Source organism: Diabrotica undecimpunctata, chromosome 2 (genome assembly GCF_040954645.1).
Source record: "Diabrotica undecimpunctata isolate CICGRU chromosome 2, icDiaUnde3, whole genome shotgun sequence".
In the NCBI taxonomy this organism is placed as follows: domain Eukaryota; kingdom Metazoa; phylum Arthropoda; class Insecta; order Coleoptera; family Chrysomelidae; genus Diabrotica; species Diabrotica undecimpunctata.
Window position 1 is genome coordinate 142926678 of NC_092804.1, and position 24830 is coordinate 142951507.

The window sequence follows — 24830 nt, forward strand, 5'->3', positions numbered from 1 at the left end:
CAAGTCACCAGGGCATCTCCCTTATGTGGGCAGGTGTGGGTCAGGACTCGAAGAACGCGTACTCTCGTATTAATGATAACTCCGGGTATTCACATAGGACATGCTCTACAGTTTCGTCTTCTCGTTCACACTTCTTGCATAGAGGTGTGTCTACTAGCCCCAGTGTCTGGAGGTGTTTGCTTAGTTGACAATGACCAGTTAAAAAACCAACTGTCAAGCGTAGGTTTTTCCTGGTAGTTCCCAAGTACTTATTTGATGCTGACCTTTCAAGTTTACTCTGGTGTTACCCTGGCAAGTCTACATCCTTGTCCTTCTTCCCATCTTTTCAGAGTTTGTGTATGGGAGTGACATTTGACAGTTTCCGCAATTGTTGTAGTTGACCAACCAAAAAGATCCCCAGGTCCTAAAAGTCTTAGGCCTGCCGCCTCCCTAGCCTATTGGTCAGCAATGCGGTTGCCTTTATACCTATCGTGTCCTTTAACCTACCTCAGAATGATGGTATTACCATCCGAAGCTTGAGTCAGTGACCTGTGATACTCCAGTATTAACCCTAATATGACACGTAGTCTATTTAAGGTTAGTAGCGTTTGTCTGCTATCTGTGCAGATTATTATAGTTTTCCCGACTATACTTTTTTGAGTTATCTCTTTTGCGGCTATGGAGATACCAGACAGTTCTGTCTGAACTATGCTGTCATTTTTGCCCATACCCCACTTTATTCTTAGGTACAGTGATCTGGAGTATATCCCGCATTCTGAGCCTTCTTCAATTTTGGAACCATCGGTGTATATGCAATACGCATTTGCGACGTTTATCTCCCTATACTGTCATGTTTCGATTTGTAGGGTTTGTCAAAGACAAATTTGGTTTAATTGAGTCGCAGCCTGCCTGTAGGCATCCAGCCCTCCCTGTCAGAAATGAGTTCTCAATTGTCCCATTACTACATCAAGATTTGCACCAGTTGAGCGCAGTCGCATCATCGTCACCAGCGCCACCTATTTGATATATATGTCTAGAGGCATGATGCCAATGACCAACTCCATTGCAGCAGTTGGTTAGCATTGGCCTAATGGCAGCAGTGTAGACCCAGACGATCACCCTGGGCAAAAGGCTCCAGGTGCGTCCGACCGTTCGTCGACACTGCTCATAGGCAATATATGCTCTTTTAGCTCTACCATCTGTGCGTTGAAGTGTGAATTCCATTTTAACTTCCTGTCAAGATTAATACCAAGGTATTTCACCTCGTCAGAAAAGTTTAGACTGTAGTTTAGAATCCTTGGGGGTATTAAACCTTTTTTTGGTAAAGAGGAGCATCTCTGTCTTCTTAGGATTTATAGATAGTAAGTGTTTCTTGCTCCGTATTCCGTTACAAATATTTTATTTATTGATAGGACTCGTTTTGGATTCAACATTACATTCGAAGTTAGTAACATTATTATATGAACTAACATCACTGGAGTTGTATAGATTAGTATTGTATATCCCACGACATTTTTCTTGTTATGGGCCCCTAAATAAAATAGAGTCCTTTATGCCCTTTGCCTAGCAATACTATAGAAGATAAAATCCGAATCGCCACAAGGGACCATATTACATACCTATGCAGGTATCATTTTTTATAAGCAAAAGTTGCAATAGAAAATTAATTTACGAAAGCTATTAACAATAAAAACAGTAACTATGGTAACTAGACAACCTAAAATCACAACCAGTTGCATGAAAAACTAAACAAACCAATTTCTAGAATGAAATACACTGTGACATAAATCCTTTTTTAGTTCCAGGAGAAAGCAAGACAGAAATGTTACAAAAAAAAAGAAACAATATTAGTACCTCAATATTAATATTAAAGTTTACATTTAAAAACATTATTCTGGATTTATTAAAGTTGAATATATATCAGTTTGGCACTACTGCTGAACATAAGATTGCTGAACTTACCTGTATAGAGTTAATACTGGATTTCAGTCCTTCTTCCTTACGTTTCTTCGAAGATAATTCTACATTTACCGTACTTAAGTTATTGAGTAAATTAGTTAAAGCACTTTTGTTGATCTTATGTGATACCGTGGACCAGTTATTGCCTGAAATTGTTGTTAATTAGTGTTGTAAAATATGCATAAATATACGAAATAATATATCAAAAACAATCGGGACGTTGACAAAACGGACTTTACAAGTTAAGCTATGGATATTGGCCTAAAATGTACATCGAAGAAATCGGAGTAACTTTCACGAACACATATCCAAAATCACAGTTAATGGAAGACAATTCAATTATGAAAACATCCATAGAATGAATAAATTAACAAATGCATAATTCCTACGAAACTATATTATTGTTATTCCCTATTAAACATGTTGAGCAATTAATTATAAATAGTAGTTAAATTGCTTCACTTAACAAAGGTTCGTGTGAAGTTAAGACTGTTTCCCATCGGACGCGTCCCCAGGGGAGTGATCGGTGTACGGACCTATTGCTTGGGTACCAAAAGTGCTACAAGCAACAGCGATTAACAAACTAAACCATATTCAGCGGATGGTTTGCATAAATATAACTGGTGCCATGAAAACAACACCAACTGCTGCAATGGAGTTGGTCATTGGGCATCACGCCTCTGGACATATATGTCAAAGAGGTGGCGCTGGTGACAATGATGCGATTGCGCTCAGCTGGTGCAAACCTTGATGTAGGAATGGGACAATTGAGAACTCGTTTCTGGCGGGGAGAGCTGGATGCGCTACCCCTGCTACAGGCAGGCTGCGACTCAATTAAACCAAAGTTTGTCTTTGACAAACCCTACAAAATCGAAACAAGACAGTATAGGAGACAAACGTGGCAAATACGTATTGCATACACACCGATGGCTCAAAAGTGGAAGAAGGCTCAGAATGCGGGATATACTCCAGATCACTGAACCTAAGAATAAAGTGGAGTATGGGCAAAAATGCCAGCGTAGTTCAGACAGAACTGGCTGGTAAGAGAACCCAAAAAGGTATAGCCGGGAAAACTATAATAATCTGCACAGATAGCAGACAAGCGCTACTAACCCTGAATAGACCACGTGTCACATCAGTGGTAGTAATGAAGTGTCACGAGTCACTAACTCAAGCTTAGGATGGTAATAACATCATCCTGAGGTGAGTTAAAGGACACAATAGGAATAAAGGCAACTGCATTGCTGACCAATTGGCTAGAAAGGCGGCAGGCCTAAGACTCTTAGGACCTGAGGATCTTTTTGGTTGGTCAACTACATCAATCGTGGAAATTGTCAAATGTCACTCCCATCTTTTTACAACCGTGAAAAGATGGGAAGAAGGGCACGGATGTAGACTTTCCAGAGTAACACTAAGTAACCTTGAAAAGTCAGCATCAAAGAAGTACTTGGGAATGACCAGGAAAACCTACGCTAACAGTTGGTTTTTTAACTGGTCATTGTCAACTAAGCAAAGACCTCCACACACTGGAGCTAGTAGACACACCTCTATGCAGGAAGTGTAAACGAGAAGACGAATGTAGAGCATGTCCTATGTGAATGTCAGGAGTTATCGTTAATAAGAGAGTACGCGTTCGCCGAGTTCTGGCCCACACCTGCCCATATAAGGGAGATGTCCCCTGGTGACTTGTCCACTTCCTAGAAATGTCAGGTTGAACAATGATCTAAGGACGACAGTTCCATGGGAGGATGCACAATGAGTCAGATACAGATAGGGGAGTGATCTCACCGGCCTTAACCGGCGAGTAGGTGAAAAATAAATTGCGTGTGAAGCAGAAAATTGAAATGAATAAAATCAATATTGAATATAACATTGACATATTATATGCGCCTTACAGGAGATCAAGAAAAAATGTAAAGTGGTAGTTGGAGACTACCTATTGACATACAGCGACGTACCAAGAGACCAGGGAGCTTAAGAGGGAGTGGCATTAATTTTTAGAAGGAAATTATGTAGATTAGATACAAGAGTGTAATTATATATCGTAGATGATATGCACGGTGAAAATCAGAATTAAAAAGAAAGTGGCAAATGGTATCTGCGCCGAAAAACTGCATGCCAGAAGAAGAGGACATACTTTTATGAAGAACTTCGATTTATGATGGATGGTGTGAAGAACAAAGAGCTGATAATAATCTTAGGTGACTTCAATGCTAGAATCAGATAGTTAATAAACCAGGTAATATCAGGAATTAAACAGAGGTTTAACGAAGATATAAAATAGAACAACGGGAGTTGCCGAAGAAGGTGATTATTAGAGTCATATATTTTCATTTAATATTAACACAGTTTGGGTTCAAATGTTTCAAATACTGGAGTATTTTTATTAACTAGTTATAAACTATGCCTGGAAGATGTTTCCATATTGTCCAAATGCAACAGATTGTGAAGTGGATCAATGAAGGGTTAACGCAACGTGAAGTGACTCAGCGGTTGGGGTTTTCACAAAGTATTGTAAATAGAGCTTGGAATCGTTATGTCACAAATGGTATAGCCTTATATGTTCATGGTGGAGGGCGACAACGGAGTACCAATCCTGTTGATGACCTATATATGAGAATTATAACCCAACATATACTGCTTCTCGCATCAACAGAACATTGCGTAACGCCACTGGAAGAATAATTTCAGACCAAACCGTTAAAATAAGGTTGTATATGACTGGCTTAAGAGCAAGAAGACGTTCAATATTATCCAGTACTGACCAGGGGACATCGCGGATTGAGAAGACTATGGGCTGAAGAACACCGCAACTAGACAATCAACGAATGGAGAATGGTCTTATTTTGGTTTGGAGGGAATGATGAGAGAGGTATAATGAACATTATAGGGTGCCTACAAGTGCTTTTGGGGGAGGGTCTATTTGCGTTTAGTTTGTTAGTCGCGCCGACTTAATGGTTCTGACAAATGCTACGATGACGGCTCAGAGATATAGAGATATGGTCGTATAACCAATTATTGTACCATTTGCGGGTGCAATCGGAGAAAGTTTTGTCCTTATTCACGACAATGTCCGTCCCCAACGTGCAAGAATTATAAACTAAAGATTACAGCATCAGACATAGAACATGTCTGGGTCGATATAACACGACAACTATTCTTCGTTCACAAATTGTTGAGAGCACGAAATATGCCTCAAACTCATAAAACGGTCGTAAATCATAGGCGTTCCTAAGGTGTTTATTCATTAAATAATAATATAATGTTTTAATACTGTTATATATAATATTGATAATATTTTAATACTAATATATTTAGCAAAAAAACAATTAAAACTTTCACGACTAATGTTGGTTATTATATTATATTAATAAAAATAAGAATTTAACCATTAACAATTTTGTAAATAAGAATACCTTATCTCTTTGGATATTTCAATACTAATCTTCGCGTTTAATCACTTTACTAGAAAACCTGGAATTCATATCCGAAGGTACTATTCGTTGCAAGATAATTAAGATGGAATTCCCCAGATTTTTAATAATATAATTATATTCGAAACTTAACATGAGAGGGTGAAGTTATTACGAACGAAAACAATTTTTTTGTTTAGTACGTTTTTGATCGCATATAATTTACGGCTCGTCGGTGTTTCCGCGTCTACGACAGTAATTAGCGTCTCGAATATTTCTTTTGCGAATTATATGGAGTGCGTGAGTGATTTTTTATTCCATATACCTACGAACATATACGTACCTTTCGCTCGTGCTCGTTTTGTTGGATTGTTTGTGATGGCTTCATCATCAAGTTTTACACCGGTACTTATGCGTACAGTCAGTAAGTCTGTCTATTCACCAAGAGAGAAGACTATTGTCCTGAATGTTCACGATGCTCTGGTTTCTCAGAATCCCACAAACACTGTTCGCAACATAGTCGAAAGTTGTGCCAACATGACTGGCGTAGGAGAGTCAACTTTATATAGGTTCCTATCAGAAAGAAAAAAACACGGTATAGCTAACCCAAACACAAACGAAAACTTAAAGAGAGGAAAAAAGCCTATTGAAATTGATGAATTTGCCAAAAATGGTATTCGAAGGAAAATTCATGGATTTTTTTTCAAAAAAGAAATACCAAACCTAAACAAAATTTTACAAGAAGTTAGAGACGACCCGGATTTGCCTCATATCGGACGAACTAAATTGTGGCAAGTTTTAAAAGAATTAAATTTCCGGTGGGAGAAATCAGACCGAAAATCACTTTTGATTGACCGGGAGGAGAAGATGATGTTGGAGAAGAAATTATCTAAGATTCATACGAAAATTCCGGGCTGAAGAAAGGCCCATCTTCTACCAGGATGAAACGTGGGTAAACTCAGGTCATACTCTAAAAAAAATTTGGTCAGATAAAAATATATTAAGCTCCAGGCAAGCCTTTATGGAAGGTTGGTCTACTGGTATCTCCCCACCTTCTGGTAAAGGCAGTAGATTAATAATTTCTCACATTGGCAGTGAAAAAGGATTTGTTAAGCATGGTTTGTTGGAATTTCATTCCAAAAGCACAAAAAACTATCACGAGGAGATGACAGCTGATGTTTTCGAAGAGTATTTTGAGCAAATGATTGAACACATACCACCAAATTCAATTATAGTATTAGATAATGAACCTTATCATTCACGACTAGTAGAAAGACTTCTAACGAATGCGTGGAAGAAACAGGATATTCTTGACTGGCTGCGGAATAAGTATCTGCCTTACGAAGATGGAATGGTAAAAGCAGAACTTTTAAAAATTGCCCGGCAACACAAATCTAAGTTCAAGAAATACGTAGTTGACAAAATGGCGGAAAGGCGAAACATCACAGTCTTTAGACTTCCACCCTACCACTGCGAAATAAATCCAATTGAACTCATTTGGGCACAAATGAAAAGTTATGTGTTGTTAAACAAAACTGGAAAGATGCAGTAAGACATGTAATAGAAGAAGAACAAAAAATGTGGGATCTTGATAACATAATTGATGCGACCGTAGAGATTATTAACCCTCAAGACGACTCGGATTCCGAAGTTGATCCTATTTATTTTGAATTTGAATAGTTTTCTAATCGTAATTATATAAGGTAAGTAATAGTAGTTGTAATCGTAAGGTATTAAAGGGGAAAGGCGCAAAATGTCGCCTGTCAAAATGTTCAATGTGTATTAAATGTATCCATTTTTTTTTCAAATCCTGAGAAAACTAAAAAGCATTTTTGAAAAATTTAAAGGCAGAATGAAATATTTTTTAGAATAAATAAAAAGTTTCTTTTGCATGCAATATTTTCAATTAAAAATTATACTATATTTTCTCTTTTATTTTCACCCCTGTTACATAACATATTAAAATAAACCTTGTAGAAGTTTTCAGGGCCTTTCTGCCCTGAGTAATAATGTAATCTTTCATTCTGCGTTTAAATTTTTCAAAAATATTTATTAGTTTTCTCCGGATTCGAAAATAATGGATACATTTAAAACACATTGGAAATTTTGCCAGGCGACATTTGGCCTGGCAATTAAAAGATACATTTATTTAATTAAATAAATGTATCTTTTACAAATGGCAAGAAACTTTTTATTTTTGAATAAAATAAATAAGTTTTATTAAAAAATACAATTTACATAAGTACAATTTAAAAAATATATTTATTTAGTTCAAATAAATGTTTCAATCATATACTCTACGACACTGGTCGTTCATCTCTAACCATTCAAAATACCCCCGTAATAGGATTATAAGGTATTGTATTCCTTCAGATATAAGGTGGGTTAGTCGAAAACGTCTTAAACAGTCAGTTTTAGGTTGGTTTTTACTATTATATTGTATTACCTATCCTCTCTGTATTTCAGTTTTCTAATTAGGGTTAAACTTGTAGTGAGCTATCAACAAATTGTGAACCGAGTATAGTGTTAGATAATCCTGTGAATACGCTACTTGTTACAGTTAAGTGCAACTGTGAAGCACATATGGACAAATTTGGATCAACATTTTTTAAATGTATTAATTGAGAATAGGTATACCTAATATAGTAAGAAGTTTAATTCGTCCATGAGGAGGTCCAACATATTAGAATTTTTTATTTAAGTTTAGTAGGCCAATTATCTGCTTGACATTTTGAATTTTGTAGAACACAATTTTATGTTATTTTATTTCAATAAATTATTTTTCTTGTTAAAATATTTTATTCTTGCTTTTGATTATTTTATATTTCAAAAAATATTTATATTTTTTAACTTCTAACCAACGAAAAAATATAACGACGTCAACAAACTTTTAAAATGTTTGAAATAATAATTATGATCCTTATTAATTATTTAGCAGTGTATTTAACATGTGATAATAACAGTTTATCTCAAGAGATAGTGTCTAAGAATTAGGCATTCGTTAATTTATTGCTACACTTCTTTATAATTACTTTTATCGAAGACACAAATGATATTACAATACTTAAATGAATACCTGAATGACAACTATGCAAAAACTCAATAACAAGCCAGGAAATGAAGCATTTTGGCTCGCAATTTTTTCGTCAGGCATGGATTTTCTTGAAATTTTCACAGAAGGTAGGGAATAGCCCAAGGATCATTTTCTATATCATGCCGCTGTACGCTAAAACCTTGGGGGTGATTGACACCCCATCTCGGGGGTGGGAATTTTTCATCACATTTTAACCATGGAAATAGATGGAAAAAGTAATTCTAAGAAAAATATGTTTATGTTTTCTTCGTAAAACTAATATTTTTCGAGTTATTTACGGTTGAAAGTAACAGTTTTTCGACGAAAAAATCGACTTTTTTAGAGATTTTTTTGGGTTTAATCAAAAAAAAATTGTAAATATCAAAATTGTATCCTTTAGAAACAAAAACAAAATCATTTTTTTTATAATTTTTGTACGACCAATACAAACCGAGATATGGCATTTTAAAGGTTAACTTTTTTCGTCAAATGCATAATTTGAAATATTCAAAGCCAAATAACGGGAAAACTTTTTCGAGGAAAACTTACAAAATCTTTTTTCAAGTATACAATTAGACCTTTCAAAAAAAAGTTTCTAGCGTAAAAATTGAGCGACTTATGATCAAACTAAGATCGGTACCTACTTTTTCCTACGAAAAAATCAGTGAAAACAACCCCAACTACCCTCCTCATTAAAATTGATTTTCACTCTTCTGTAATTCTTTTTTTATATATATATATATATATATATATATATATATATATATGTATTATCCATACACGCAAGAAATTGACCTATTTAAAAGGCCTAATTTTAGAAAAATTGGAGTTTAACAGCGGTTCAAAAATAGTTTTTTTTGTAATTTCGTATTTTTCGCCCTTTCCTTCAAAATATCTCCGAAAATACTGGAGATACGAAAAAAATGATACAGATAAAAAAATTCCTGTGCATAGATTTTCTTTACAGTGAATATTTAGCGAGGTATAGCTACTCTACTTACGAGCAAACACACTCTTATTCGAGCCTTTTAAATTCACCCCACTTAAAAACTAAGGAATCTTACGGAATTTAATTTACATAGTCTTATAGCTCTCAAAAAACCCTAGAAAATCGTTTTTGAAAAAACTTTTTATCACCAAAAATGAAGGAGCTACGTTTATAAAACTAGCTTTTTTTCCAAAAATTCGAATAGCCTGCTTGTGAGTGTAATAGTGTACTTTCAATGTATATAATACCACAGAACCGGTTATTCGGCAGTAAACATCTGCTCATGAGTCTACGTGTGTGAGTGTATATTTCGTTGATTCCTCGCCAGTGTGTTCTACAGTTCGAAAGAAATAACACGTGCTCTGACAATTTTTGTAGAATTATTCAATTGTCTTTATTTTATAGTGTATTTTTATGTATGAGAGAGTAATAAAACAATAAATTATGTATGCAAATCCCTAAACTGTTGATACGGGTGACTCAATGAAAAACAGATATTTGTCAACAAGTTTACAGAAGTATATAGGAAAACAATTTTAAATTGAGTATGACCACCAGGTATAAAGGTTGGAGCAGAATAGAATACAATAGTTGTGAGGGTTACTAATCCCTAAATAAGGTTGCCAGTGTCGGAGTGATGGAGGTTAACAGGTACTAATGAATTTGCAAGAAATGTAAGATGTTTATTTTATTGGTTATATATAACCAATAAAAGTTTAATAAGTACCTACCTATTTGCAAAATAAAGTTTAATTCTTTAGATAAAATAAAACGTTTTATTTTATCTATTTGCAAAATAAAGTTTAATTCTTTGCCTATTTGCAAAATAAAGTTTAATTCTTTAGATAAAATAAAACGTTTTATTTTATCTGAAATGAGTGCATTCCACGAAGTAAGGGTTTCAACAATCAAACATTTAATTCTTTAATTCCAGGAATCTACGACAGTAATTGACTAGATAATTACCTTCTAAACTTATTCCACAGAAAATGTGATAGTGGGTTTTTCCATTTTGTATATAGGAAGGTCCAAGTGGCGTATTCAAAATTCTTAACAGTTCACTAAAAGTAGGTACTTCAGTTGCAAGGTGCAGTTTATTGTGTATACTAGTGTTATGGAAAATTTGGAAGTGCCGTGTAAACGCCGAAAAATTGGTCCTCTAACAGTTAATGAAAAAACATTAATATTTAATTGTTTTAAATCATTTACAGACAAACGTTTATGTGAAAGTGTTGATGAGACCGTTGAGTTAGTTAGCAGTACACTTGGTGTTGGGAAATCTACGATTTACAGAGTTATTAAAGAAGAGAAATGTGGTAGTTTTCAAATGCCACGTAATGCTCCAGGGAAACCAAAATTTCAAATAGAATATCATTTTAAAGAAGGCCTTCGACGGAAAGTGCATGAATTCTTCTTTAGACAAGAATTTCCAACATTGGATAAAGTTCTTGTCTCAGTTCGAGATGATAAGGATTACCCAGAAATGAGTCGAAGTACGTTATGGAAACTTTTAAAAGAAATAGGCTTCCGCTGGAAAAAGAATCCCAGAAAGTCTATTTTATTAGAAAGAAGCGATATTGTCATATGGAGAAGACATTTTCTAAGAACCATAAAGGAAATGAGAAACCAAAAAAGAAAAATATTTTATCTTGATGAAACATGGATCAACGAGGGTCATACACCAAATAAATTTTGGCAGGATGAAACTGTTACAAGTCAAAGGCACGCTTTTGTAAATAACTTATCTACTGGTTTAAACCCACCATCAGGAAAGGGACGCAGGCTGATAATAGTACACATTGGCAGTTCAGACGGTTTTGTTGAAGGTGGTTTATTAACTTTTGAATCAACTCGTACCGGTGACTACCATGAAGACATGAACGCTGATGTCTTTCAAGAATGGTTCGAACAAATGATAGATCTTCTTCCTAAGAACTGTGTAATAGTAATGGATAATGCAAGTTATCACTCCAGACTTACAGAAGGACTGCCCACAACCAAGTGGTTAAAAAAAGACTTGCAGAATTGGCTGAGTTCAAAAAATATTACGTACCATCCCGGATCTATAAGAAAGGAACTTTATTCGTTGTGTGCCCTTCATAAAGAAAAATTTAAAAAATACGAAATTGATGAAATTGCCAAAAATCGTGGAATGACAGTACTTAGATCCCCACCATATCATTGTGAATTAAACCCGATTGAACTGGTATGGGCACAGATAAAGAGTGAAGTTTCAAGAAAAAATACCACTTTTAAAATTCATGATGTTAAACAGTTGTTTTTGGAGGCCGTAAATAATGTAAAACCTGAAAACTGGGAAAAGGCAGTAAATCACACTATTAAAGAAGAGGGAAAAATGTGGAAGCTGGACAATATTACTGATAAAATGATCGAGCCAGTTATTATAAATCTTGGTTCTGAAAGTTCATCTTCTGAATCTGATTTGGATTTGTAACAAGTAGCTGTAAGTTTTATATTAATATTTTTATTCATCTATTTAACATACCTTAGACGGTTTTAAAAACTCTTTTTCTCTTTTGTAATTTTTAAAAATTAAAAAAAATGTGAATTTTTTAAAACCCTTTTTAATGTAGGCCAGTCAGTTCTAATATAGTGTGTGATAAAAGAGGTCACTTTTGTTTACATACACATAACACTTTATAACACTGAAATAATTCATTTATTTTTTACAATTATTCAAAGTAATTTTTCAATTAATCTTGAGCACGCCCATGGAGTGGTCGGAGCTACCAGTTAAAATTATGCTAATTACTCTCTCGTTCATAAAAATAAACTATAGTAAATAAATTGGTTAGTTTCTTTGAAAATTTTTTTGTGAATTTTATAATTTCAAGTACTATTTTTACATATTATTGTGGCGTTTCCAACATATAAACATATTATATACTTATAAAAATTGCAACGTTATTAAGGATGCTTTTTAACGGTTTAAATATTATCATACTATATCCTAAAGCATAAAACAATCATTATTTAACTAATAAAAACAAAATGTTGACCATATTAACGTTTAAGATGTTATTTTATAATGTTTTACAATTAGGGGTAGTAAAAACCTTAAAAAACCAAAAGCGTACAACGGCTAGATATAGAAAATGAACTAGAGGGTGAAATGAGCCTAATCCCAAATTTTTGTACAAATCGATGCTGGACGAACACATTGCGAGGGTTTGCCATTTTTTCAGCCTTATTTCCTGGCCTATAATTAATGTTTTTGAGTGTTTGTCAATAATTATGTTATTAAACAAATTTTCTATTTTTATACATTTTTTGATATTCCAGACATTACCAGGCAGTTTGGCATTTTTCGATAACATCTCAAAACTTCTAGATTTTTTAATACTTCTTCTTTTTCGTCAAGGGACTTTTTTTAGATGAAATAATCTTACGCAACTGTCGTAACTCTGTTCTCTCTTTTATAGTTATTATGCACGTTGCGTTTCCAGCACGTAGCGTTTAGTTTTCGAAAAATATAATTTAAATGGTTTTAAATATGAACAATTCACACTATCGGGAACGTAGCGTATCAGACACCTTACGTATCCGTTCAGTATATTCGAAAACAATATTTTACGGATGCCAACGGCTACGTAACGAGTCGTAACCTGTTGGTGCGGATAATGTAAATTAGGAGTCCGTCGTTTTCCCCTCGTTGTTTATTTAGGTATTTGTTTGATTTTGATTCAGAGTATTTAAAAAAAATAGTTTTCGAGGTTATTTTGTCATTTATGCATGTGTTTTCATTGCTTTGTGGCAATTAAACACGGAAGTGATAAACAATTAGGACTTTTGCACGGAAGTGATACCTCTTCTTTTTTAAAAATCCTTTGTTTTCATATTTATAGTTTGATAGTACAAGTTTAAATGGATTTCGAAAAATTAATTGAACTCGTACGCGGTGAAGAAATTTTATATAACTACAATGATAAATGCTATCAAGATGCAAATAAAGAAGAAAATATTTGGAGGGAAATTGCACGCAAATTAGGACAAAATGGTAAGTAGGTATCAAATAATACCACAAATATTTAATCCGTCTAAAATATATTAATTAGACGAAATATATAGGAATTATTGTTGCCAGTCAAGTTTTCCAGCAGCAGATTGAAAGAATGTTTTAAAGTTGTCCCCTACTGTGAATGGTAATAATGAATTTTTGTCGCGAAAAGCGAGAACACATCTTCACCGCACCAAACTGAAACGTTCTATGTATGAAAATGTGAACGCGCAGACCGATTGCTGGACTGGAAACGCTACGTGCCGGAAACTATACGTGCATGATAATATGCCGCGACCTTTAGCCTCGAATAACTTATCTTTCAGGCACCAATCGAAGCCAACAGGCTGGATCAGTTCCATGGTATAGAGCTAATCTAACGGAACTATCGTAACGTTATTGATTCTGCGGATCTTTTCATTAATTATTTTTACAATTAATTTGTCTCTCATTAACTGCGATATTGGATATGCATTCTTGAAGTCTCTCATATTTATTCGATGTATATTTTTGGCACTGCGCAATTATGTATTTTTATTTGAATGGGTTTCAATGATAACAGTCTCAGACGACACGGATAAACTGATGCTTATGCCACAGAGAACTATAATAAATACAGAAACAAAGAACCAGATGAAATAAATAAAAAATATACAATTTTTTATATAAAAAATACAAAAGCGGTAAGCATCAATAAGAGACATTTAAAAAAATCAGAAATTTGCTTCATAAAAATATTAAAAAACTTACTTATATGTTCAAGAACTACGGCACTTGATTGTACATTTTTAGAGTAAGCCTTACTCCAAGCTGACAAAGCCGATTGATCTTGGTGGAAAGCTTCCACTAAAATATCACACAGGCACTTTTGATATGAGGCATTATTATTTAATACGATATTCTTGAGCATTATTTCTATGTTAGAGCTGCCTGACTTTTTAGAGTATAAGGGTTTAATACGAGCAACGTTTGTCGATATTTCCTGAACTAAATCATTGGGCATGTTCTTTCTGTTGCTGTACACAATATTTAATATCGATAGCGATTCCTCCAGCGTAAGAGATTTTTCGTTGTTGTTCTTAATTAGGTTTACTAAATAAGTGAGAATGTAACGGGAGTAGTTCTTCATGTCTATCAGGGGTAGAAATAAGTCTTGAAAAACTGAAACAATATAAAAATTATTACTATTACTAAAAAATATGTTATTTAAAGAAATCTTACAACTAATATTACAAATAATATAGGGAGTACATACACCTAAAATTATAGAATTAAAAATATACAAGTATTTGTAATAAATAGTCGGAAGGATATGGAAGTACTATTTATAAAGTACAAGAAAGATTTTATCTCACGTATAGTTATCATCATCATTGGCTCCGCAACCCATGGTGGGTCTTGGCCTGCTCAAGGATAAGTCTCCATTCTCTCCTATTCTTCGCCTTGTCTTTCCAGTTTCGTACTCCCAACATTCTCAAGTCTTCCTCCACCTGATCCTTAAATCGTGCTCTGGGTCTGCCTCTCCTTCTCACTCCATCTATTCTTTGGTTATAAATATGTTTTGGCGGCTCCATCTAATTCATTCTCTCTATGTGACCTAACCACCGCAGCCGGTTTATTTTGATGGACCTAATAATATCAGGTTTGTTCATAGAGGCGGTAAAGTTCGAAATTATAGCGTCTACGCCATAATTCGCCCTCCTGTACTCCTCCAAAGATATGCCGGAGGATTTTACGTTCAAAGCATCTTAAACGTTCTTCATCGCTCTTTGTCAACGTCCATGTTTCCGACTCGTAGGTGAGGATGGGCTTGATAAGAGTTCTGTATATCACTAGTTTCGTTCTTTTTGTAACTCGGCTTGTTGTTAAAAATTTTTTTAATCCATAATAGGCTCTATTTGCCAGATAATATCCGTCTGCTAATTTCTGCACTTACTGCATTATTCTGATTAATTTGTGAGCCTAGGTATATAAACTCTCTTACTTCTTCGAAAGTATATGTTCCGATCGTTAGATCTTTGGGTTGTGCTGCTTGTATATAATTTGATACTTTCATATATTTCGTCTTACTAGTGTTAACCTCTAGTCCTATTCTTTTTGTTGCTGCTTCAAGCGCCTTGTATGATTCGACCACGTCCGCCGTTCTTCGTGCAATAATGTCGATGTCATCGGCGTATGCTAGTAATTGTACGCTGCGATTAATACTAGTTCCTCTGGTTGTTATTCCAGATTCTCTTATCGCTTTCTCCAGTGCAATATTGAATAGAAGGCATGATAGGCTGTCTCCTTGTCTAAGTCCTATATGAGACTGCAACGTTCTGGAAACTCCGTTCTGCACTCTAACTTTACACTCGACTCTTGAGATGGTCGCTTTCACCAATTTTACTAAGTGTACTGGTATGCTGAATTCTATCATGGCCTTGTACAGTGCGTTTCTTTCAACACTATCATAGGCACATCTAAAATCAACAAACAGGTGATGAGTATCAATGCCATACTCATGTTTTTTCCAGAGCTTGCCTTAGAAGGAATATTTGATCGGTCGTTGATCTTTCTTTACGAAACCCACACTGATATTTACCTATTATGTCTTCACAATATCCCGATAGTCGGTTGTAAAGAAAATATGCCAATATTTTGTATGTTACGTTTAGGAGTTTGATCTCCTTTCTTGTGGATAGGTACAATTATACTTACATTCCAGTCTTCTGGCAACTTTATTTGCTTCCAGATCAGTCCTACCAGTCTACATATATAGTGTGTCAGGTTTTTTTTGCCATGCTTTAAAAGTTCTGAAGGAATGCCATCTGCCCCAGGAGCTTTGTTTTCTTTCAATTTTTGTATAGCTTGGATGACTTCTACCTCTGTTGGGATGTTATCTTTCTCTCTTTCGTCGTCAATGTCCTCGAGTTGGATTTCTGATTCGTGAAGCCCTGTCTCACCTATTATATTTAGCCTTTCCTCGAAGTTTTCTGCCCATCTTTCTAGTATCTGGTCCTGATCACCAATGATCTCCCCTGTTCTATTTCTAACGATTGATAATCTAGGTTTGAATTCTTTCCTGTTCTGGTTAATCCTCTTGTAGAACTTTCGCGTTTCTGCTTGTGCCTTATAGTTCTCTAGTTCTTTTAGTTGGCTCTCTATATGCTCTTTCTTCTTTTTTTTAAGTATTGGTTTTTCTTCTCGTTTCAGCTGCCTACACTCTTCCTCTGTTTGTCCCGTTCTTCGTCCTTGGAGTCTTCTATATGCCTGATTTTTTCTTTGCCTTGCTTGTGCGCATTCCTCATGGTACCAGTCTGATCTTAATTTTTTACGTTTTTGCTTTACAATAACTTCAGTTGCCACTTCTTGCAATATGGCTCTACACTTCCTCCAATAGTTGTTAATATATTCAACTATAACATCCGTGCAGCATTCCAGTTTGCTTTCGAGACTTTCATCGAATCTCTTAGCTATCTCAGGGTTCTTCAACGCTTCTACTTTAAACCTTTCCTCTTTAACTCCTTTTTCTTTCTTTTGATTGGAGATTCTAGCTCTTAGTTTAGCTTGTAGTAAGTAATGGTCCGTGTCTATGTTCGCCCCGCGTCTTGCACGAACGTCTATCACGTCGCTGTTCCCATCTGGACTTCTCCATGTTCCCTTATATATATATATATATATATATATATATATATATATATATATATATATATATATATATATATATATATATATATATATATATATATATCTTTGTGCTTGAAGCATATGCTGGCAATCACCATGTTCATTGAGGAGGCTAAGTGTATTAGTCGAGTTCCGTTGTTGTTTGACTCTTCATGTAAACTGTGAATTCCAATGGTTGGCATGTATTCCCTCTCCCTCTATTTCACGTATAGTACCTCTGTATATTCGCTTATACCTATTTCATCCTAGCAGGAATCATCAGAGCGACTGGTGCAGAAGCCCTAAACGTGAAAACAAATTTTTTTCGTCAAAAGAAGCAACATTAAAATGGCTTCGATTTGGACGCTCTAGCGACATCTGGTAATAAATCTCGAAAGTAGAAATCCGGAGATTTCTATTGACGAATAGAAATCGTCACGAAAGCTAATAACACTGAAGGTCTTCAAGCAATTTTGAACAAAATTAACTAACCTGGTGAACAGTTCAAGCTTCATATTAACATTGCCAAGACCAAATTAATGGCGATTGGTGAATTGATAAGGGACTGGTGTGGAATACCAGACGCCGCTACTATATTTAGACAGAACAATGTGTTCTGGTCACTTTAAGACATAGAAAAGAATTGGATATTTGATCGCCGACGTGCAGCTTTACACATAGCACCCGAGGTAGAAGAAAAATCATTTAACAAGCGTTTGTGCAACTGTTAGTATTAAACTTACCTGTCAATCCACTGCTGAAATCTTTATATCCGACATGGCTCACACCCCAAAGGATAGATTGCCCAATGTTAGGTCTATTTTGATAAGAATTTCTAAGACTAACGTGTTTTTGAAGATTTTCTGTAATTAAACGTGGTTCTTGTAGTGCAATATGCTGTAAAAATATTTTGTATCCTATCGGAGGAAGACCTTTACTCATATCAGTAGCCATAGAAGTTAAGCATATGTCGAAAAACAACTGAGCGTTGTTTTTTCCTGCTTCTTTGACTACTTTGTCTATGATAGATAGTAAACCAGAAGGAACCTAAAATACAGATTGATTATCAAAACATCTAATATTAGTTAGGTTATTAGGTTAGTTAGGTTATATATAGTAAAAACAAAGTCTATTTTTATTAATAATTGTTTTACACTCAATTAGTTTAATTACGTATACATATTGTACACGTTAGTTAAATTAAATAGTTCTTTTCACATTGTGGCATTAAACTGTGGATTTAATAGAAAGATTGGTCTGATATCCTGAGATTTTCTTTTGAGGTTATGATGTCTGGTTCCAGTCCCTGGGTTTGGGTCGTGAGAAGAAACAAACCATTGCTGTAGAACTAAATTTCACTTGGTAGAAAAAAATTGTTTATTGTCGACCTTTGAAACAAGACAACACGCATATTTGTTCGGAAAATTGTTAAATTGGAGGAAGAAATAAGCATACTAGAGGATAAGATTCTGTCTTTGGAAGTCAACAATACTAAGAATACATCCAGTGCTGTTTACTATGAAGTCCAGCAATAGTAGATAGGGTGTCACTTCAGTTCACTTTTTTCCCCAGATTCTGGGGAAAAACCGCTCGCTACCCTATGGTGAATATGGCAAATTTCCCCAGACCCCTGACACAGATTTCCCCAGATTCGACCTAACCTAACGTAACCTAACCAAACCGAACCTAACCTAACCTAACCTAATTCTTCTTCTTTTACGAATTCTTCTTCTTTTACGTATGACCTAACCTAACGTAGCCTAACCAAACCTAACGTAACCTAACCAAACCTAAACGTGAAGATAGCTTCAATTCTTCTTCTTTTACGCAACATCAATTCTTCTTCTTCTTTTACGCAACATCAATTCTTCTTCTTTTTCTTTTACGCAACGTGAAGATAGCGTCTATTCTTAACCTACGAAGCGCGTACTGTGTGTGTGTGTGTGTGTGTGTGTGTGTGTCTGCTACCCTCTGCTACCCTCTGTGTGTCTCTGTTACCCTCTGCTACCCTCTGGTACGCTCTGTTACCCTCTGTTACCCTCTGCTACCCTCTGCTCCTAATCACCCTCGTTTTTCTTTCACCTTCATAGAGACCAAGAAACGAATACACAAAGTATAAAAATACACAAGTTATAAGCCTTTATATTAAGACAGAGACTAAGAAACGAATACACAAAGTATAAAAATACACAAGTTATACGCCTTTATATTAAGACAGAGACCAAGAAACGAATACACAAAGTATAAAAATACACAAGTTATAAGCCTTTATATTAAGACAGAGACTAAGAAACGAATAAGACAGAGACTAAGAAACGAATACACAAAGTATAAAAATACACAAGTTATACGCCTTTATATTAAGACAGAGACCAAGAAACGAATACAGAAAGTATAAAAATAGAAAAAAAATACATGTTATAGACGAAACCTACCAAGAAACGAATACACAAAGTATAAAAATACACAAGTTATACGCCTTTATATTAAGACAGAGACCAAGAAACGAATACAGAAAGTATAAAAATAAAAAAAAATACATGTTATAGACGAAACCTAAGACAGAGACCAAGAAACGAATACACAAAGTATAAAAATACACAAGATATACGCCTTTATATTAAGACAGAGACCAAGAAACGAATACAGAAAGTATAAAAATAAAAAAAATACATGTTATAGACGAAACCTACCAAGAAACGAATACACAAAGTATAAAAATACACAAGTTATACGCCTTTATATTAAGACAGAGACTAAGAAACGAATACACAAAGTATAAAAATACACAAGTTATACGCCTTTATATTAAGACAGAGACCAAGAAACGAATACACAAAGTATAAAAATACACAAGTTATAAGCCTTTATATTAAGACAGAGACTAAGAAACGAATAAGACGGAGACTAAGAAACGAATACACAAAGTATAAAAATACACAAGTTATACGCCTTTATATTAAGACAGAGACCAAGAAACGAATACAGAAAGTATAAAAATAGAAAAAAAATACATGTTATAGACGAAACCTACCAAGAAACGAATACACAAAGTATAAAAATACACAAGTTATACGCCTTTATATTAAGACAGAGACCAAGAAACGAATACAGAAAGTATAAAAATAAAAAAAAATACATGTTATAGACGAAACCTAAGACAGAGACCAAGAAACGAATACACAAAGTATAAAAATACACAAGATATACGCCTTTATATTAAGACAGAGACCAAGAAACGAATACAGAAAGTATAAAAATAAAAAAAATACATGTTATAGACGAAACCTACCAAGAAACGAATACACAAAGTATAAAAATACACAAGTTATACGCCTTTATATTAAGACAGAGACCAAGAAACGAATACAGAAAGTATAAAAATAAAAAAATACATGTTATAGACGAAACGTACCAAGAAACGAATACACAAAGTATAAATACGCCTTTATATTAAGACAGAGACCAATAAACGAATACATATAGTATAAAAAATACAAGTCATAAGCCTTTATATTAAAATGCAAAATGTTGCAATAACAGACAAATAAGAATAATTGTTGCAATACCAAGAAATAAGACTAAAGGCGTAAAATATAACATACTATGGAATGCAAAAAGTTAGAACTATATATTTTCTCATTTTTCACTTACATATATATATATATTGATTTTAGATGAGCAACTAAGTGAGTATACTCTAATAATTTAGATCACTTGAAAATCACTACTTTTTTCAGTGAACAGGGCTGAGACAATGCCCATAGGTAAGAATCGATTACCGATTATTATTATTAGTATTATTTGTAACCATTGTGAATGTTAAGGTTGAAACATTTTGCCACGTCTGAAATGCCATTTCTGCGTCTTTTTGGGCCTTGGGCGTTCTTTGAGGAAAATACCATCGCAGGTGTTGTTTGTGCCATGGAGAAGCCACTATAAATTCGTTATCACTGTGTTGACAACGCGGACGACGCATCAATTTGATTGTTGCATTATTAAGCAAACCATCCACTGGTAAATTATACTTTTCTTGAAAGTTAATTATCAAAGTAGAGAAATCTGTACTATTATCGATCTGTTCATATTGATTTAGATAGGCAATAGCGTCTTTTTCCGAGAAATCATTGCAAAACACGCTTGCGAACGTTAGCATAAAAACTAATACGTCTATTCCCTTCAACATCGTGGCTGCGAATAATTTTAAAATATTAAGTAGCATGTATATACCCGGTTATTAGTATCTATTTGTTTTCAACAACGTTTTAGTCAGTAAGGTACTAGGGACATCTAGTTACTGTACTTTGTACTTTAAACAAAGAATAAAAATATTACAATATATTTTACTATTTTCTACTTTATATTGTTATATGGTACTAGATTATGTTCATCTTAAATTGGCTTAGTCATATAGACGCGAATATACCAAATGTGTATGCATTCAACGATGAATCACCGGTTGGACATTTCCTTTTAACACATCTCCCACGATATATAGCCGGAAACACGTGCACTTTGGAATTCTAGTTAATGTGAGATAAAATATATTCACACGAATGCCGGAAACATGTGCACATTCCGGTCTAGTTAATAATTAAGCCCGGCATGTGATGCATAAATGAATAGTCTTACGAAATATTGCGCAACATGGTTTAAGCGTGAGTTACGTCATAACAGCCTGTCTATTTAATGAACGAATACGTTTTGTACTACCAGTCTGCAGTCAACATTGCGAAAGTAACAACGGTTGTTTGTGCCCGTCAACGTTTACGAAAAGTAACAGTGAGTGTTTGTGCCAGTCAACATGTACGAAAAGTAACAGTGGGTGTTTGTGCTACAAGAACCTTGGCGATAAGGTGTTTGTTTGTGTTTGGGCTACAAAAATTAAAAACGTAAGTACTATTTTATATATTTTTTAGAGGTTTCATAGAACATTTTCTTCGTAGGTAGGTCATTTCAACAATGGGTTTAAAAAAAAAAAACAATTACTTTAGAACATTACTTTTATTTATTTATTTCCTAGTATCTGTGCTACAGCAATAAAAATGTTTTTACGTAACTCTAGTAGAGATTCCGGAGCCTCCTCAAAATATGCTGCCGTCGATCTGTTTTTCTTAAAATCGTGATATATATCAACCATTTTTCTGTCTTCATCATTTTTACGCATGAACATTCCTTTTATCATAGTAAATTCTATTTGATGAGGTAGATGATGTTTTGTAATTGCGTCTGTTGGATCGTATATTATTTCATTATGCTCATTCCAGAAATGTGGTGTCATTGTAACTCCATTTGAGTAAAACTTTGTACCTACTACGACCTTTGTTGTTATTCCATATTGTTTTGCGACTTCATGCAATATTAAACTAGTCGGTAAACACGCGCCTGCGTAGTTGGCCCGAATAAATTCTTGCTCAATACATGTCTTAATTAAGTTTAACTGAATGTACTGTTTCATAAGATTGGCCATACTGCGATGTGTCTGCTTTGACTGTTATTCGATGAATGAACGCTTGCTGGTATTACTCAGAGTGTGTTAATGATGAAAGTGGTGGGGGTAATCAAGATTTTTTGTCTGTTTACAACTAATGTAATCAAGTTGACTAAAAGCGATAAATGCACCACTTTTACATTGATTCTTATGGAAGAACAAGCACAAATCTGCACATTTCAGAGGCCTTTTGAGCATAATGTTATACCATTTAATCTTCCGTCCGACCGAGGATATAACTTTGGTTGTTTACAGCTAATGTACTCAATTTTACTAAATGCGCTAAATCCCACACTTTTTTACATTGATTCTTATGGATGAACGTGTACCTTATACCCTAATTCAGCACTTTATTCTGTTTCAGATATTCCTACCGTTCACGCGTCGTTTAGATTCCTCTGGTTATGTGACATAATGTCTTATGATACAATATGTGAATCTGAAAAACCTTGCGGGTGTAAACGACTATTCCAAATGAACAATTGGAACGAAACTAGAACTGTGTCCATATCATGTGACACACGTCACTATTACGAAGAATCAAAAGAAGAAGCTGAGCAACGGTCAAACCACTAGGTTTTGTGAAAAAGGGACGATTTTGGTTGGCATATCCTAATCGCTTACTAAAGATGGAGGAAGCTTATCCAGACGTGCTTTTTGGATACTAATGTAATGTAAATAACAATATTTGTACATGTCTTTTTTTTTAAATATAAAGGTATCACAGTGTTGTATGTAAAACTTGTATTTTTTTTAATTATTTTTATACTTTCTGTATTCGTTTCTTGGTCTCTGTCTTAATATAAAGGCGTATAACTTGTGTATTTTTATACTTTGTGTATTCGTTTCTTAGTCTCTGTCTTAATATAAAGGCTTATAACTTGTGTATTTTTATACTTTGTGTATTCGTTTCTTGGTCTCTATGAAGGTGAAAGAAAAACGAGGGTGATTAGGAGCAGAGGGTAGCAGAGGGTAACAGAGGGTAACAGAGCGTAGCAGAGGGTAACAGAGACACACAGAGGGTAGCAGAGGGTAGCAGACACACACACACACAGTACGCGCTTCGTAGGTTAAGAATAGACGCTATCTTCACGTTGCGTAAAAGAAAAAGAAGAAGAATTGATGTTGCGTAAAAGAAGAAGAAGAATTGATGTTGCGTAAAAGAAGAAGAATTGAAGCTATCTTCACGTTTAGGTTTGGTTAGGTTACGTTAGGTTTGGTTAGGCTACGTTAGGTTAGGTCATACGTAAAAGAAGAAGAATTCGTAAAAGAAGAAGAATTAGGTTAGGTTAGGTTTGGTTAGGTTACGTTAGGTTAGGTCGAATCTGGGGAAATCTGTGTCAGGGGTCTGGGGAAATTTGCCATATTCACCATAGGGTAGCGAGCGGTTTTTCCCCAGAATCTGGGGAAAAAAGTGAACTGAAGTGACACCCTATCTACTAGCAATGCATAGAAAGATCTCATAATCTTATCATTAACGATATTCCTTAATCCAACTCAACTAATTTCAACGACTGTATTGATTATGATAAGAATTTAATCTACTGTCTAATTTAATCATAATGCTACTGAATGTAATGTACAAACTGTTAACTAAACTACTAACAAACAGATTAACAACTAAGTTAGATAATTACCAGTCAAGAGAGCAAGCCGGTTTTAGAAAAGGATTCAGTACAAGCGACCATCTGCTTACGATAAAAATATTAATTGAAAAGGCCAACGAATATTAAATCCCAATGTATATGGCATTTGTAGACTTTGAAAAAGCAAGTCTTTACGAAATGGGAGCATAGACTATAGATACACGGACTTAATTTCCAATATATATGATCAAGCAACAACATCCATTAAAATAGTTGAACAAACGGAGCCCATTAAGATACGGCGAGGAGTCAGACAGGGTGACACTATATCACCAAAACTATTCAATCAAGTTTTGGAAGACGTTATGAGGAAATTACAATGGGAAAAACGGGGTATTAACATAAATGGCCAATACTTGAATCACTTGAGATATGCAGACGACATTGTATTAATAACAGATAAAAGGGAAGAATTACAAAATATGATGTATGAATTAAGTAGCGAATCAACAAAAATAGGTCTACAAATGAATTATAATAAAACGAAAATTATGACCAACCAACCAGAAGAATTAATAATTACAATTGCACAAACAACTATAGAACAAGTAAAAGAATATGTATATTTGGGACAACTAGTTCAATTAAATAAAGAAAATCAGACCGGAGAAATAAAGA

The 24830-nt window shown here is 34.5% G+C and overlaps 1 protein-coding gene across 1 annotated transcript in view; it reads right to left on the bottom strand.

The window, feature by feature from the left end:
• Tmem214 (Transmembrane protein 214) overlaps positions 1-24830 on the bottom strand; it is a 79443-nt gene that overhangs the window by 46590 nt on the left and 8023 nt on the right. The window contains exons 3-5 of the mRNA XM_072521913.1: positions 17819-18122; positions 14181-14591; positions 1942-2084 (exon numbers count right to left, since the gene is read on the bottom strand). Of these exons, the coding sequence (XP_072378014.1) occupies positions 1942-2084; positions 14181-14591; positions 17819-18122 (858 nt within the window). The remainder of the gene's footprint in view (positions 1-1941; positions 2085-14180; positions 14592-17818; positions 18123-24830) is intronic.